The sequence below is a fragment of the Ostrinia nubilalis genome, chromosome 9, assembly GCF_963855985.1.
Source record: "Ostrinia nubilalis chromosome 9, ilOstNubi1.1, whole genome shotgun sequence".
Classification (NCBI taxonomy): Eukaryota; Metazoa; Arthropoda; class Insecta; order Lepidoptera; family Crambidae; genus Ostrinia; species Ostrinia nubilalis.
The window spans coordinates 9,623,535-9,638,886 of record NC_087096.1 but is presented as its reverse complement, the minus strand read 5'-3'; the positions used below and the strand labels follow the sequence as shown (position 1 = coordinate 9,638,886).

The 15,352-nt window shown below is 32.8% G+C and overlaps 3 protein-coding genes and 1 long non-coding RNA gene across 4 annotated transcripts in view; 2 read left to right on the top strand and 2 right to left on the bottom strand.

Moving 5' to 3' along the window:
* LOC135074614 (uncharacterized) overlaps positions 1-15,352 on the bottom strand; it is a 224,819-nt gene that overhangs the window by 183,007 nt on the left and 26,460 nt on the right. The gene's annotated exons all lie outside the window — the stretch shown is intronic.
* LOC135074596 (UDP-N-acetylglucosamine transferase subunit ALG14 homolog) lies at positions 917-1,912 on the top strand. The gene is made up of 2 exons (XM_063968940.1): positions 917-1,106; positions 1,237-1,912. Exon 2 carries the CDS (start codon positions 1,250-1,252, stop codon positions 1,886-1,888), a length of 639 nt encoding a protein of 212 aa, XP_063825010.1. The 5' UTR covers positions 917-1,106; positions 1,237-1,249; the 3' UTR covers positions 1,889-1,912.
* On the bottom strand, positions 1,902-4,913 carry LOC135074597 (uncharacterized). Its single transcript, XM_063968941.1, has 2 exons — positions 4,383-4,913; positions 1,902-4,229 (listed from the first exon to the last, which is right to left on the bottom strand). Exons 1-2 carry the CDS (start codon positions 4,719-4,721, stop codon positions 3,957-3,959), a joined length of 612 nt encoding a protein of 203 aa, XP_063825011.1. The 5' UTR covers positions 4,722-4,913; the 3' UTR covers positions 1,902-3,956.
* On the top strand, positions 6,708-13,783 carry LOC135074594 (uncharacterized). Its single transcript, XM_063968938.1, has 7 exons — positions 6,708-6,985; positions 7,071-7,219; positions 7,673-7,826; positions 8,084-8,680; positions 9,114-9,404; positions 9,727-9,832; positions 10,075-13,783. The coding sequence occupies exons 1-7, from the start codon at positions 6,934-6,936 to the stop codon at positions 10,232-10,234; spliced, it is 1,509 nt and encodes a 502-aa protein (XP_063825008.1). The 5' UTR covers positions 6,708-6,933; the 3' UTR covers positions 10,235-13,783.

The following is a 15,352-nucleotide window of genomic DNA, read 5'->3' as shown; positions in this document are numbered from 1 at the left end:
TCAATACACAAATCAGCCGGCTCCTAGTCTAAAATTCTTATAATCGAAATTAAATGATTTAAACTACAAATAAAAATGATTCAAACGTTACTAGTTTTTAGGTTCAAATTCGACTGCTCTAGTGGACGTACGGAACGGCAACGTCGCAGTCGACCCACATTATTTGAATTATTTGGCGGGAAAATGGTTTTTGGCTTTTAATTCTGAAACTAAGAGGCCTAGAGATTTGAAATTATGTCTTGTGTGTACTTTAATTATAACGAATTATTTGATCTTTAAAACGCAACTCTAACTTATACGGTTTTAATAATCCACCGTGTGTTACGTGTCACCAGCTTACACATACATATCGGTTCGTAGTTCGAAAACGGTTCGAGATAAAGCTTTGAAAGATTTGAAGTCGGGTTTTTTTATTCGACTTTAATTTATGAGATATAAAACATTGATGTAGCTTAAATATTTACAAAGATACAGATGTGTAAGCTGGAGACACGGTACTCCAGCTCGCACATAGTTTTTTGATCGTGGTTTTAACAGTATTTGAGCTAAAGTCTTGAAAATTGGAAAGCCTACTATTTGGATTCGACTGTAATTTTTGAGGTATAATACATTAACGTAGCATAAATATTTACGAAGATACAGATGTGTCAGCTGGGGACACGTGTCCTCAGCTTACACACAGAAAACAACTCATAGTTATGAAGTTCTAATGGCTCTAATTGAATGACTGAGAGGTTTGATGACTCTAATTAGGCTTTTATTGATGGTATACTTGGAATTGCTCTAGGGCCAATGAGGAAGTTGGAGACATTCAGGTCATTTGAGTCACTAGTCGAAGAAATTACGATTGATATTTGCCCCTTGATTATATAGTGCGAACAAGGCTTAACAACAAATTACTTTTCTGTGTCACAATCTATCACTGTCAATAGTGTCAATCTGTCATGCTTGGAGAATTTGAAGAAATGTTTACAAAACAATTTTAAAATATTGAAACAAATGGCTATAATCTAATATTAATCGTGTTTGAGAACTCAGAATCTTTATCAATTTCAAGAATCTTTTTATTTCTCTCAACAATAACATATAAATAGCTTACACCACCGGTGGGTTATAAGAACTTTGGCACCTGTTTTATGTTTTAAATAATTGCATTTCACGGTTAAAATCACTTGTTTTAGACAGAAATAATAAATATGTAAATATATGGAAATAATATCTTTGTTTTAATTTCAGGAAAGCTGCTAGAATGGAATTCTGGATTCTTTGTCTACTCTTCTTTGCTCCCTTGTTAGCTCTCATTCTTAGAGCCATCTATTTAATTTGCCTAATATTTACAACCGAGTCCAGATTAGAGAGTGAATCTGCACTTCGAACTGTGCTATGTATTGGCTCTGGTGGACATACAACTGAATTACTGAGAATTGTTAAAAACTTAGATCATGAGAAATATCAGCCACGAATGTACATTTTGGCTGAAAACGACGTCAGCAGTGAGGTCAAAATACACAAGTCTGAACACGGAACAACACAGTATGCATTAACAAGGATTCCTCGGAGCAGAAATGTGAACCAATCTTATTTGTCATCAGTTGGCACCACACTTTATTCAACTTTACAATCAATACCAATTGTGTACAATTTTAAACCTGATATTATATTCTGTAATGGTCCTGGTACTTGTGTGCCAATTTGTATTGTTGCTTTCATGTTGAGATGCTTGTTCCTCATCAATTGCAGAATTGTTTTCATTGAAAGTATTTGTAGAGTAAGAACTTTATCACTAACTGGAAAGATTCTTCAATACTTTGCAGATATTATTGTGGTGCAGTGGCCACAGCTAAGGGATTCATGTTTTAGAGCTAAATACTTTGGTAGGCTGACATAAATAATACAGGATAGCAACACAGAACTGTTTTTTATTTATACCAGGGAGATCGGTTATAATAACATTTTAAGAAAAAATTAGAGAAAAACATACATCATAAATGAAGTGCAAGTGACGTAACTGCACTGGGACTGTATGCTACATACATCCATTAAACAGAGCTAAATGTATGTTTGTTTCTAAATCACATTTGATCTGGATACATACACAATAGATTCATAGCTTTATGCTTTTCTTTGTAATTCTTATTAAAAAAAAACAACTATAACGCAAACAATGTATTAGAAAGATGCAACAGATATTTTGCAGTGTTAGAAAAATATTTAACTCATTCTGGAAGTGTTAGTAAAATTAGCTAAAAAAATTAAATGCATTTTTCATCAAAATACATAAGCACATATGAAAGAAAGTTTATTTACAATAAAAACAAAGGTTTTCGCAAACAATAACTAACAAAATTAAGTTGAGGAACATTTAAATACTTTGCAAAATAAGTCATAAAAGAAGTTACAACACAGGTTCAAATTGATTTCAAAAGAATTGTAATAATTTCATTCAACATGATCTTAAGAAAAAATAATTTTCAATTATTATCAGTATGTAATTTTTTTGATCATTAATTAAATAATATAACAGGTTTGTCAAAATTACATGAGAATTTTTTTTATAAAGGCACAATATTTTTAAGTCTTATAGAGCTTTACTATTACAATGTTTAATTAAAATGCACTTGATTGGATTTATATTAAGTACACTTTAGCGCAATTAAAGTACATTAAACTCCTATGAGATAAGCAAAATAATTATAGTAAGTAGGTAATTAATATTATTACTTTGTCAAACATATTATTTTATTTTTTATGTAAAATGAGAATTTACAATGTCATTGTAAAACCTTATCTCAATAGGGAACTTCAATGATCAATAGGTTGACTAATAAACAGTAAAATCAATAATCAGGGAAAATTATGAAAAAGGACCATCAGTTAAAATTAAAATGCCTCTGGCTTAACTCCCAGTTTAAAATTAATGGGAGCTAAAGGAAAATCCTTTTTATAATATGTGTAATGAAATTGTTGATGTTGGGTGAGACAAAAGTGTCAATTCGAAATTTTAGTTCATGCAACCCTTGTAATGTAAATGGCTGTATACATAGCTTTGTTAATGACTAACATTTCATATTTAATCATACATTCACGGTAAATGCATCAGTCTTTCCAACATTTAACAATTTTGGAGAGGCATCTCATGAAAAATCTATGTAATGAGACTTCATTAGTATCCTTAATAATAAAAAACTTAAAGCAAATAGTGGAGTAACACCTATCTCAAATAAATAGTATTCTCCCTAGTTTTCTAGATCATAATCCATTATATTCATAACACTGGTTTCTGTTAACACCCAGCAGAAGTAATTTAGCACTACTATGAACAAGATTGCATTTTGCATTCCATATAAGGACACAACCATAAGCTTCATTCAACATTACAGGCACAGATGTTTTACTATAATAAATTCACAATGATAATTCACATAGAAAAATACAGCATATAAAATTTCGCAATATCTTGGTTCTATAAAAAGATATACTTACATCATGAATATAAACTTCAATGTTTAAATAATACAACTTGTTAGTAGTAAATATAGGTTTTCCTTGTGAAACATACATATTCATGTTTTAACAAAGCTTTCACATTTGTTGGTATATTTTCCTTAATTAGAATTAAGTTCAGACTTCCTTCAAGCATCCACCAAGAACCAATAACATTTTATTCTTAATTACAAGGAAAATACTACTTCAAGGTATACATTTTCAAGAATTTTTCATTGTTTTATTTTTGAATTAGGCCTAAGTAGCATTCTTCCTTGTAAATTGCTCTTGGTGGAATGGAATTTTACTCACATAATTCACATAAAATATAACAACAACATTGCTAATTCAAATTTTAGGCACATTAGAGAATACAATATGTATAGTGACTATGAATAAAATTATAAGTACAAACAGGAAGAATTAAGTTTACTCTTAAATATCTAGTAATAAACATGTAAGGTTTATCGGTCCTAAGGTTTGCTGCTATCAGCACTGTCTACTGACTGGTTGCTGGACTCCTGTTTGGCACTGTCATCATTTTTAGAAACCTGAAACTTGTCATCACCGATAAGGTACATGGCTTCATCGTAAGTGGGCGGAGGCGGTTCAGAGCTTGACGGCTGAGGCTTGCTGGTAGCCGCGTTGGCTAATAAGGCATCATAAGAGGGAGGTAGAGTTGCATTGGATGCTGTCCGAGGCACTTGTCCACTGTATGCTTGCTCAGCCTGCACTATTGCCATGTCCTGTGAAATAATAATAGATGTTTCAAAAGGAGGGACACAACAAAATAATTACCATGCTCTAGTATAAACTATCTACTAGATGTTTTAATTCAAATACTACGAAACCACAGTTTCTGTCGCAATAAAAACATGTTTTAAAACTATGTTACTCACACGAATCAATTCGCGTCGATGAAGGAGCATTTGGATTACACTTTTCCTTCGCAAATATAGCATGCTTTTCACAGCAACCATCATTCCAGAGCATATAAATATTGGTCCAACGAGCCACATGTGTCCCAAATTGTGTAATATGTAACCATCGGCATCGCCCAAGGCGAGCACGGTAATGACAGTTCCTACAGAAAATAGTACCATGGATAGCACAAAGTAGGAATAACTTGTGCAGTCACATCGACCAAATCTTTGATCCTCATCGAGGTCGAAATCAGTCCGCCGCAAGCGATGCAATTGTTGTCGAATGAAGGGACTATCAAACAAGGTGGTAGCCATCTTCAAATTAATTTAGCACAAATCTAACACTTCAAAACATCATACGACTAGGTGGTGTTCCTAGGAATTTAAAACTTGAAATTGACGATTTATAGATTTGGAAAGTATAATAGCAAACACAACACAACAGAAAAACAAGTTTACTGAAAAAAAAATACCAGATTGGCAAGTTTGCTGTTTGCTTCTCAAAAAATTGACAGCTTGACATTTTTTGTGACAGTTGACATAAAATGCACAGACATCAAATTGACTTATAATTAACAAGTCAATGAGCAATGACGCAGTGAGCATGGACCTCTACAATGAGCTACTACTTATGGTTAGGCCATAGAGTTATTAACCCAGGAGTGGAACTGACAGGCAATCCCCTCTAGCAATGTAAGTAAACCAGTGGTTCACTCAGTTTATAAAAACTAGTTGCAGCGCCACCAATGACATATTCCAAATGTCACTATTGAAGAGTAACGTGCTGAGATAAAAATGGTGAATTGCAGTGTATTTAATTGTAAGAAGAGATTTGATACATCAAATCTTGAAAAGGACAATATTACCTTCCATCAATAAATATTATTTTATTTATTTTACATTAATTAATACACTAAATTTGCAAAAAACTAAATTTCAAGAAGTGTTGCCACTGGAAAGCACAAATTCCTAATTTTGTAATATTTTTAAGAATAGTGTACATACACTATTCAATAATAGTGTACCTACATACACTAAGGCAGAGCGGAGCAGAAATGTTTTTGAATAACCAATCAGATTCCCTTATTTGCTTATCGCCACTCCGCCCCGCTTCGATGGAAATTGACGATCAAGCGAAGAAGTGTCAGATGCACTTGATTGTCTATAGAATTTGACGCCGCTTTGCGGTGCGGAGAAGAGCGGAGCCATGACGTGGAGATGTGCGGAGCGGTGCAGTATTTCATAGATAGCAATAGACTGACAGCTGACAGGTACGCACAGCTCACAGGCTCCCCTCTATCTGGCAGAATCTCGTTACGCAGAAACTCATTTGGCATAACTCACTTGGCATAATCTTCTTTAACCGAATATCTATAAGGCATAAACATTGTTAAAAATATTCATCGTTTGGTAGAATGTTTATATACCCGAATTTACAATGGCATACTTTTAATTTAATCAATGAAAACTATGAACACAAATAAACCTCACGACATGTTGACTTAAAAATCGTCTTTATCTCCTACGAAATAAAAGCGCATATTGCATTGGGACGGTTACACTTACTGTACTGTGGTCTGTACTAGTGTAATTATTTAAACGTCGCAATTATAAAAACCAGTCATAGCGGTGACAGTTTAAGAACTAAAAATGATGAAATCTTCGAAAATATGCATTTTGGGACACATGATTCTTGGACATTATAAATTATTTTTATGTACAGAATAAACCCTTAAAGTAATGGGATATCAAAAGGTTACACGTTGTATAAATATTAGGTACCTATTTCATGGGTAGTAGGGTAATGGTGGTAGGGTTAATACTGGGACGTTTTAAATTGCTTTTTAAAAGCCCTACTTGCATAAATAAATGGCTTTTTAGTTTTTTTTTTCATGTAACTCAAACTTCACAATTCGTATTGGTGCTAAGGAAGAAATGCCAAACTTCTACGTATTTTCCTATAAATAGAGATCTGAAACATTGAATCTTCCTTATGATAGTAAATTAATTCATATTATTTAAAACAAAAACCATAGACTATGAACCATAGAGCAATGATTCTCATCGACAAAAATATCGATAGTGTCCCAGCGCCATCAGCTGTTACACAAATGTCATTACCTCGTCCCCCTCAGGAAATGGCGAAATTTTTTGTATAGAAATAAACGCGCGCTGCTACTCCTGGTTGGTTAACAACTCTATGGGTTAGGCAGTAATGCAGTATGTTCCCTGTCCGACCTTAGCCGATTGATTGAAGGAATGAATGGAAAAAATATAAAGTCAAGTGTCAATGGTGTCAATTGGTGTCAATTTGTGTCATGCAAATGTCAACAATAAAATTAAAAGCAGAGGAAAAAAAGCCTTTTCTAAAGCACCATTGAATAAGTGACGACGCAAAAACTATACAAATTACGTTACAAATAACGAAAGAACGCATCTAATATCTTTTTCCCATAAACATTTATATACAAGAGTTGAAATTTTCTTGTAACAGTGAAATACATTTTCGAATTCTTCGCACGCTACTATGGCCCATTATTTTAGAATCGTGTTATTTGTTTTGGCATTTCTGGCAAATGGTAAGTATTTTTATTGCCTTATTACATACATAATTAAGTACCCAATGTTTTCCATTGGAAGATAATATCGTATTTTATTTTCTAGGAGTGTATCCATTGCAACTGTTTTTGACCAACAATGGCCCAGCTGTACGTGGTTCCAAAATAACATTTACTGCGACAGTTCCAGATTTCACTGATGAAAATATAAAATTTGTTTTTACTGATAATGCACAGCCGCAACACATAAAAACGGTGAGGTTTTATAGTATTTTTGACATTAAACTAAAACTAATTTTACTCAAAAATAAATGCGTGTTCGCGAGGCAAAGAGGGGAGGATGCTGGCTGCATTTCTTTGCAGCACAGCAATACTTACTACATAATGCTTATACTTAGCTTATACTCTATAATCCTTTTCTTTTCTTATTACATTAGCATAAAGAGTACACAATGTAAGTGCCAGAAGTTTTCTGAGCAGATTCTGACTTGACAAAATGTTTTGAAGTTCTACTTTGGTGTGAATGTTGTGTTTCTAGAAATGCATGGTATTTTTGTGTCAATAAATGAAATGCTGCATCATACACACTATTGTTTCACATTATTTTACTAATGACCTAGATTTTTTAATTATGTTACTAATGACCTAATTAATTACTTGAAAATCCTGTACAATAGTGCTTACAGATTTCATACATATTTATTTCAGTTTGAGAATTCAACGGACAAAATAAACTGGACTGTGGAGTACCCACGGAGTTTGTATGAGGCTGGAGAATACACTGCCACTGTGGAGTTGATGAGAAGCTACTTCGGGTTTTGGATACGGGATAATGTAGCATCTTCTACGTTTAAATTAACAGGTAATTTTTTTTACCAGGGTTCGAAATGATCGAAATTCTTGATAGTTATCATTGATAATTATTATTATCCTTTCGAACTCTGGTTTTTACTAATGAATCTAGAAAGATATTGGTAGCATCTTCTTGAACATGACATGTTTATTTGGGTTTTCCACTGATACATGGATATTGCATGCTAATTTTTATGTTAATTTTCCAAATGCTATACATATTTTAAAGCTATCTTAATAATGTAATGTTTAATTACGTTGTTACAGATGCACTGAATGGAAATTTGATACTGAATCAAAATAATTCAACTCTTCAGAGCCATTTTGTGTCCGTAAACCAGACAGTGACTCATTATGTTGTCTTGCCTGATAATGAGCTGGAGTTTCTGAAAGAAAATGCATCGAGAGTGGTCACGTACTGGTTTAAAGATTGTATGTACGTAGACCAGACTACGGACTTTAAATTGAACCTGACATACAACGATGCAATGTCCGATCATTACATAGAAGCGTTGGTTGTTGCTGATAACGAGCCACTGCCGCCGATAACGACAACGACTACGACAACGACTACTACAACAACTACTACTACTACTACTACCACTACGACTACTACAACTCCTAAACCACCAAAGTCAACAGAAGCACCTAAAATATCAACATCAACGATACAGCTTCCAACATCTACTGAGAAGCAAATATTAAATGACACTCTAGCTGTCCAAAGATCAAAGCGTAGTGTATCAAATCACACTGCAAAGCAGAAAAGTGCCCCCCTAGATTTCATTTGCTACAACACTAGTTTTGTGCCCATAAGCGAAAAAAATGTTTACGGACATTATCAGGAAACGTTGAGTGTTAGAGGTGAGCAAACTTTTAAATAATTGCTTAAGGTAAAGAATTGTGATGTATACCTAGTTGATTAAAATACTAAATGGTTTTTTTTGTTGTTTTTAATCGGTACAGTGTGGGTTGGGAGTACCTATAATTTAATCTATGGGTGAATCACGAGTCACCTACCTGATAACAAAAAGTGAACTAATGATTTATGAACTTTTAATTGTAGTTAAATGTTGATAATTATTTATTGTTATGTTATAATGTAAAAACCATAAAATTGAAATGGTCAAAGGAAGGGCATGGGAAATCTAATGTTCTAGAATTTACCATGGCATATTGCTGTAATAATTTTGGACTCCCCTTATTAATTTGTAAAACAGTTTTTTTTTGTTAAATAAACAAAATTAATCAACAAAAACTGACTTGAGTTTGAAAAAGATGCACATTTCCATTCCAGCTCCAGTTTCCACGATCAACATTACCGGACTGAATTGGCTGCAGCGTGGCGAGCTATTGCACCTTCAGATAAAGTACACAGGCAGTCCGCCCTTCGACTACTGTGTACAGTACAAGCAGGGCCAGTACAATATCACTGGGAACGAGACCTGTACAGCCAAAGCCAGGACGATAGCGAACAACTTCTCCATCATCCATTACTTCTCGGGCAGTGACCAGCATACAGTTGTGGTGATCATAGAGAACGAAGTCACTAAAGCTGTCCAGAGAGCTACTATAAATATTTACAAAGGTTTGTTAAGCATTTTGATTGTTGTTACTTATTTAATTCATAGACCTTCATCATCATCACCATCATTTCAGCCATAGGACGTCCACTGCTGAACATAGGCCTCCCCTAATGCTTTCCACGTTGATCGATTGGTAGCGGCCTGCATCCAGCGCTTCCCTGCTACCTTTACGATGTCGTCGATCCACCTTGTAGGTCATAAGTATTCTCCATTTAAGGTTACTTTCTAAGAAAAATAAATGAGAGACCTGTGAATTTCTACCTCTATTTCCCATACCTCTATTTCTTGTACCTCTATTTACCTTTTATTTCTACTATTTTACAGCGAAGGTGCACGCTCAGTTATCCGTGATCGTGGTGCCTGTGGTGTTCTGCCTACTCGCTGTTATCCTGGTGGTGTTTGGAATGGCGTATTATCAGCACCGTTCGAGGTATGTAAATAAAAAATATCTCTGTTAATATACATTTTTGCAAGAAGTAATTTGCAACAATGAAGTACGAATATGCAGTAACAAATCAGCGTGCTTGTAAAAAATTAAGCAATTCCGGATCAATGGCCGCTTACATAATAAGAATTGATTTATTATAAATTAGGTACTCGACACTGGCTGAATGTGCAAAGTGCATGAAGCCATAAAAAAAAAGCTACAAAATAACTTTTACTTTTTTACAGGTACACGATTGAGGTCGCCGACTTCGATTTCGGCCAGGCGCATTTAGACTACAAGACGTTCTCGGAACGGCTCAGAGACAGCTTCAGAAATGCCTTGAACTTCAGGCAAGACGACACAGATCCCATCGTCACAAATACAAGGTACGACTCCATGACATAAACTGGGAGTGAGCTGATAGCCTCAATGACTGGAGAGCCGTCATGTCATATTAAGTGACCTTTGGGTGGAGTGCAGGCCAAAAAAACTGTCTTAAGTTAACTTAGGCACGTATCATAGAACGTCACTCAAAAACTGCAGCTACTTAATCATTAAAATCCAACACATGTGAATCCATGTTGGAATTTAAATTGTTTTTTGAGTGCTGTTCCAAAATACGGGCCTACTAGTTGTTGTTTTTTTATTATTATTATTATGCAATTCTGTAAAATGCTTTGGGGTGTATTATAAGCTTTTTGGAATTATGCATACAGTCCGATCCAACTTATTAGATAGGTCTTTACAGGGTGTTAGGTAAATGGGTATATGAGCCGACACTAGCCCATGTTAACATGGTCATATAAATGGTATGGTGAAGTCAGAAAATTTATATCTTAATTTTAATTATTTTATTTTTCTTACAAATCGGATTTTATAAAAAATTTTTGTATGAAAATTAAAAAAAATAAAATGATATCAAATTTCTGACTTCACCATACCATTTATATGCCCATGTTAACATGGGCTAGTGTCGGCTCATATACCCATTTACCTAACACCCTGTATATTGCTGTAATAAAAATCAATTTGTATAAATCATATTTACTAATTATATTATATGTATTATAATTTATTGTATAATGACGTCTATATTTTGTCGTTATTAATTTTTCAAGCGACAAAACAAAAACTAGTCTTACAAAAATGTACTTTTCAATGCATGCATTGCCATTGTGTTTTGACATAAATATTAGTTTAACGAATAAAATATTATCTGAAATAGACGTAGAATATTGGTATTCGTCCAACGTTACCACGTCGATCTGTCTTATTTCGTTTCTTTACAATTGCATGGTTTTTTTCGGCGAATCGTTCAATATTGTTATTTATTTTGGTTTGTTTTGTATTTCAAATGGCACAACTTTAAATAGCTCTTATCAACTAATAAGATGAAATTCGATTTGAATTTTATTTTGTTATCAGAATTTGTTAGATCTTCAGAGCACTTGATAACTGTTACTGCAGTTTTTAAATTTATTTTAATTGTTTTTAGTGTATAAACAGTTTTCAAATCGTGTATGGTTTCCAAAATATCCTAACTCGAATCATTGTGCATAAAACTTTATATCATCCTAATAAACTTGAAAATATTGTAGCATTTAAACCACCAGAATATTCTGATAGATTCGTTAAACCATTTGAGTTCCATTTAAGCTCCATTTGATGAAATATGATGGTCCGCTTATTTAGAAACTTCAAATGTCAGACAAAGGATAGTAAAGCATTTAATTAACATATTGTTTTCATGAACATTGCTGGAAAACCGTACCGTAACTTATTTGTTGAACACATCTAATTATCTTCTCGGTAAACTAATTAATGATTATCTAATTATAAACCAACTGTTAGTATCTGTTACGAAACAATTAAACATCGTTTGGTTCATATTTCTCAAACTATCGGACATTAACTGAATAATTATACTTACTAATTGTATTGTGTTGTTAAGTTTAGCTAGTGATTGTGGTTGAAATAGGATATTTTTTGACAAACACTATTTAATTATAATAATCATAAAGGGCAAATTTATTATGATTTCTGTTTAAGTGCGAAGTAATAATTAATAATTCATTCCGTTATTTAATATTATTTTAAGTAATTGGAAATAATGCATTTTGCTTATTGTTATTATTACTAGGTTTGTTGAGATGTAGTTTAAAATGTAGTTTCATTTTTAACTACTGAAAAGACAAAATTCACGATCTATGGAAGTTTTTATTAAGATCTCAAGTATATATTATTATTTTATCTTTATAAAATTCTGGCAGCGTATAAATAAAATGTGATCACCAGAAAAAGAAAAAAAATATTAATTAAGCATAGCAATCTGCCAGTCAATTACTAAATCGTTTCCACCGGATTGTGTTTCTTTTAAGAATTATAACTTCGAAATAAAAAAGGAACTTTAAATTAACCTATTACAGTATTTATTTATACCTAATTATTTATTTTATAAATAACTAGCGGCCGCCCGCGACTTCGTACGCGTGGATCCTGTTTTACCCCCTTTTCCCGAATTTTCTTTGCTATAAACCTCACGGAGCCCGAGACCTTTCCAACGAATGCAAAACCGTGGAAATCGGTTCGTGCGTTCTGGAGTTATAGCGTCAGGGAGGAAAACCCGACTTATTTTTATATAGTAGATAATTTGTGATTGACATGTCATAAAATCGCTGGCGTAATTACGAGTATTATTTCTTTATTTGAATGAATGAAGTCTCAAGTTTCAATAATCCTTTTTTCCATAATAAACCATTATTGTTGTAATTTTTACTGTCATTACTGTGCCAAAAAAGCCTTATTTTTATTTGTGGAAAGTGTGCCGCGCTCATAATTAATTTTATTTTTGTTTTTAGGTGCTATACCGTATATTACAAATAAATTCTACTATGTATTCATAAATCGTGATATTAATTTGTATGTAATTGATCATCATATTTCTTTAACCCTTAATCGGATAAAAAACTTTAAAAAAATTCATTGTTTTTGGACCTTAATACAATAAAATTTAATATACTCTCTTGACTGGTTGAGGGAAAATACTTAAAAATAGGTTCATTTTTTACATTTGAATAACAATATAAATGTCCTCGCAGATAGTCCTCCTAATTTAGAAAATATAACATTGCTCGCTTTAAAAAAATATGTTTTTATTTATTCATAGTTATGTGTAATGTGATAGTCTGATAGATATAGTTTAGAGATGTTCATATCATTTAATATATTATGCCATCTAATGTTAATGGATTTGTTTCGGTAATTAAATACAGAACATGTTATACTTTAAGTTTTAGTGCTTGCTATTATATTATCATTATCACACTAAGCAAATTATAGTAAGTTTCAGTAAATTCATATTAATAGAGTGTAGCATTTAAATGAAATCACAGTTTTATTGCTATGTAATTTTCTTTAAGTTTTCAGTTAAAATTAATAGAATATGAACCTTAATCAATTGTCACATGGAGGATACTGACCGAAACTGTTATTTTGCGAAAATTCGTTGCGTGAGCATGTTCGTACGCAAGAGGTAGGTATTTCGTTAACTGATTAGTTTAGTAAGCACACGAATCCAAACCTTATGCAGATAGGCTATAGGATCGGGATTTACAGGTTAACTGTCTGGTAGTATCCTCCTATAAGTATCATTTAAGAACATTCATTCACATTTAATTTATGACATATTTTTAACGGACAATCGACAATCGAAACAATTTAGATTAATAAACAATGAAAAAACTGTCAAACCCTCAAAATGTATAAAATCAAAAGTGGTAAGTCATGTTTTGTGATATCTTAGAATTATAATACATATTAGTTTGTATATGATTTGTAAGTATTATTTCGTATTGCTGTACTTCAAAAGAGGGATTATAATTGAAGGCTACACACTTGTGAAGTACAGTTGAAAATTTAATTATAGTTACAGTAAAATGTTATACACCAGTCAAATTATCTTTTATTTTCAAACTGTTGGTATTTTTCCTAACACAGGTGAACCTTTTACGAGAGTTTCACATATTTTTATATTTATATTTTAATTTTCTTTTTCTTTTTATGTACCTAATCTACTCTTAAAAGACTGGATTGTGAAGTATTTTGCTGGGTAATGAGCAACACAAGGGTAACTTAAAACAACAATGATAGCATTTACTGCGTATTTTTTCCCAGTATTACGTGACACATACTTCTAAAGACTTTGTAAACACGATTAAAAAGACCTGAGGTGGAATTGTGTAAAGCAATCGTAATCATTTGACAGTTCATAACGTACGATAAAGCACAAGATAAAGTCCGTTAAACAAAGCGTTTGACAGAATAATCGTACGTTATGAACTGTCAAATGATTACAATTGCTTTAAGTACATAATTCCACACCTGGTTAAAGTTTATTGTCTCAACTAGGTACGTAATCTTATACAAAACCTATTACTTCTGAAGTAATTTACAGCTACGTTTTAAGATTGATCTTTAAGTAGGTAATTACACTGGTTAATTTACTTACCTGTAAATTGATCAACACTGGAAATAGACAAAACTTTAAAAAAAAATTGAATCCTAATAATTAATATCTTTCTAAATTTTGTTTTATTCATCAATGATTATTTAATAAATAATATTTTTCAGCAAATCGTTACACAAAAGCATGTATACCTACAGTTGATAAAAAGTACCATTAGAAACATTTCTTTAGGGCTCATCAAAACGGGAAAAGTTACGCCGCTTATTTAACCCCTGCAAAGCCAACTCTGACATTAAAAGTATTCGTTTTTCGCATTTCATTAAAATTTTAACTCGTTAAGCGCGGTCTAGGCATTTTAAGTGCCCGCCGAGTTAAGTCGCTTTAATGTGTAGCGAATGCATGAGTACTGTTTTAAATGGCTCCCTTTCGATCTTTAATGAAGCTTTTGCGGGCTTTACTGGGTAATGCGTCTCTCGGGAAAAGTATGCAATATTTATAGGACACTTTAGTGCAGTTGCGCTCATTGTAAGTACAGTTGACAGCAAATCGGGCTGCACGTTTTGGTTAACGTTCTTTGGTGCTTCAATTTATAGCTCAAAATAATCTGAAACTATTTGACGTTGTTTGTTTATGTACAAAGCTCTTCATAAGATCAAAATATTTTTTTATCCATAACGTGGAAACTCTTGGCCGTATCTCTCACCTGATGAAAAGTGATGATGCCGATAATGTGAAAACTGAAGAAATCTACTCTATGTGACAAGGAGTTCGTAGATAAAATCAATTTTATGAAGATAATAGACCTAAGTAAAAGACGGATAAAAAGATGAAACCTTTAGCAAAGAAACTGGCGATTCAAGTAATAGCGATTCAAATAATAAAAGTAAGTGTTCTAAATGAGTAGGTACGAGTATATGACGTGTTAACCAATCATAAGCTGAACCGATTTGGGCTGTAAGAAAGGAATTTAATCTTATATCACCGGACTCAATACACGGCTTTCAAACTCCACACAATGGTTCATTTGAGGCCAAAATGCTACTTCTTTTCACCACTTG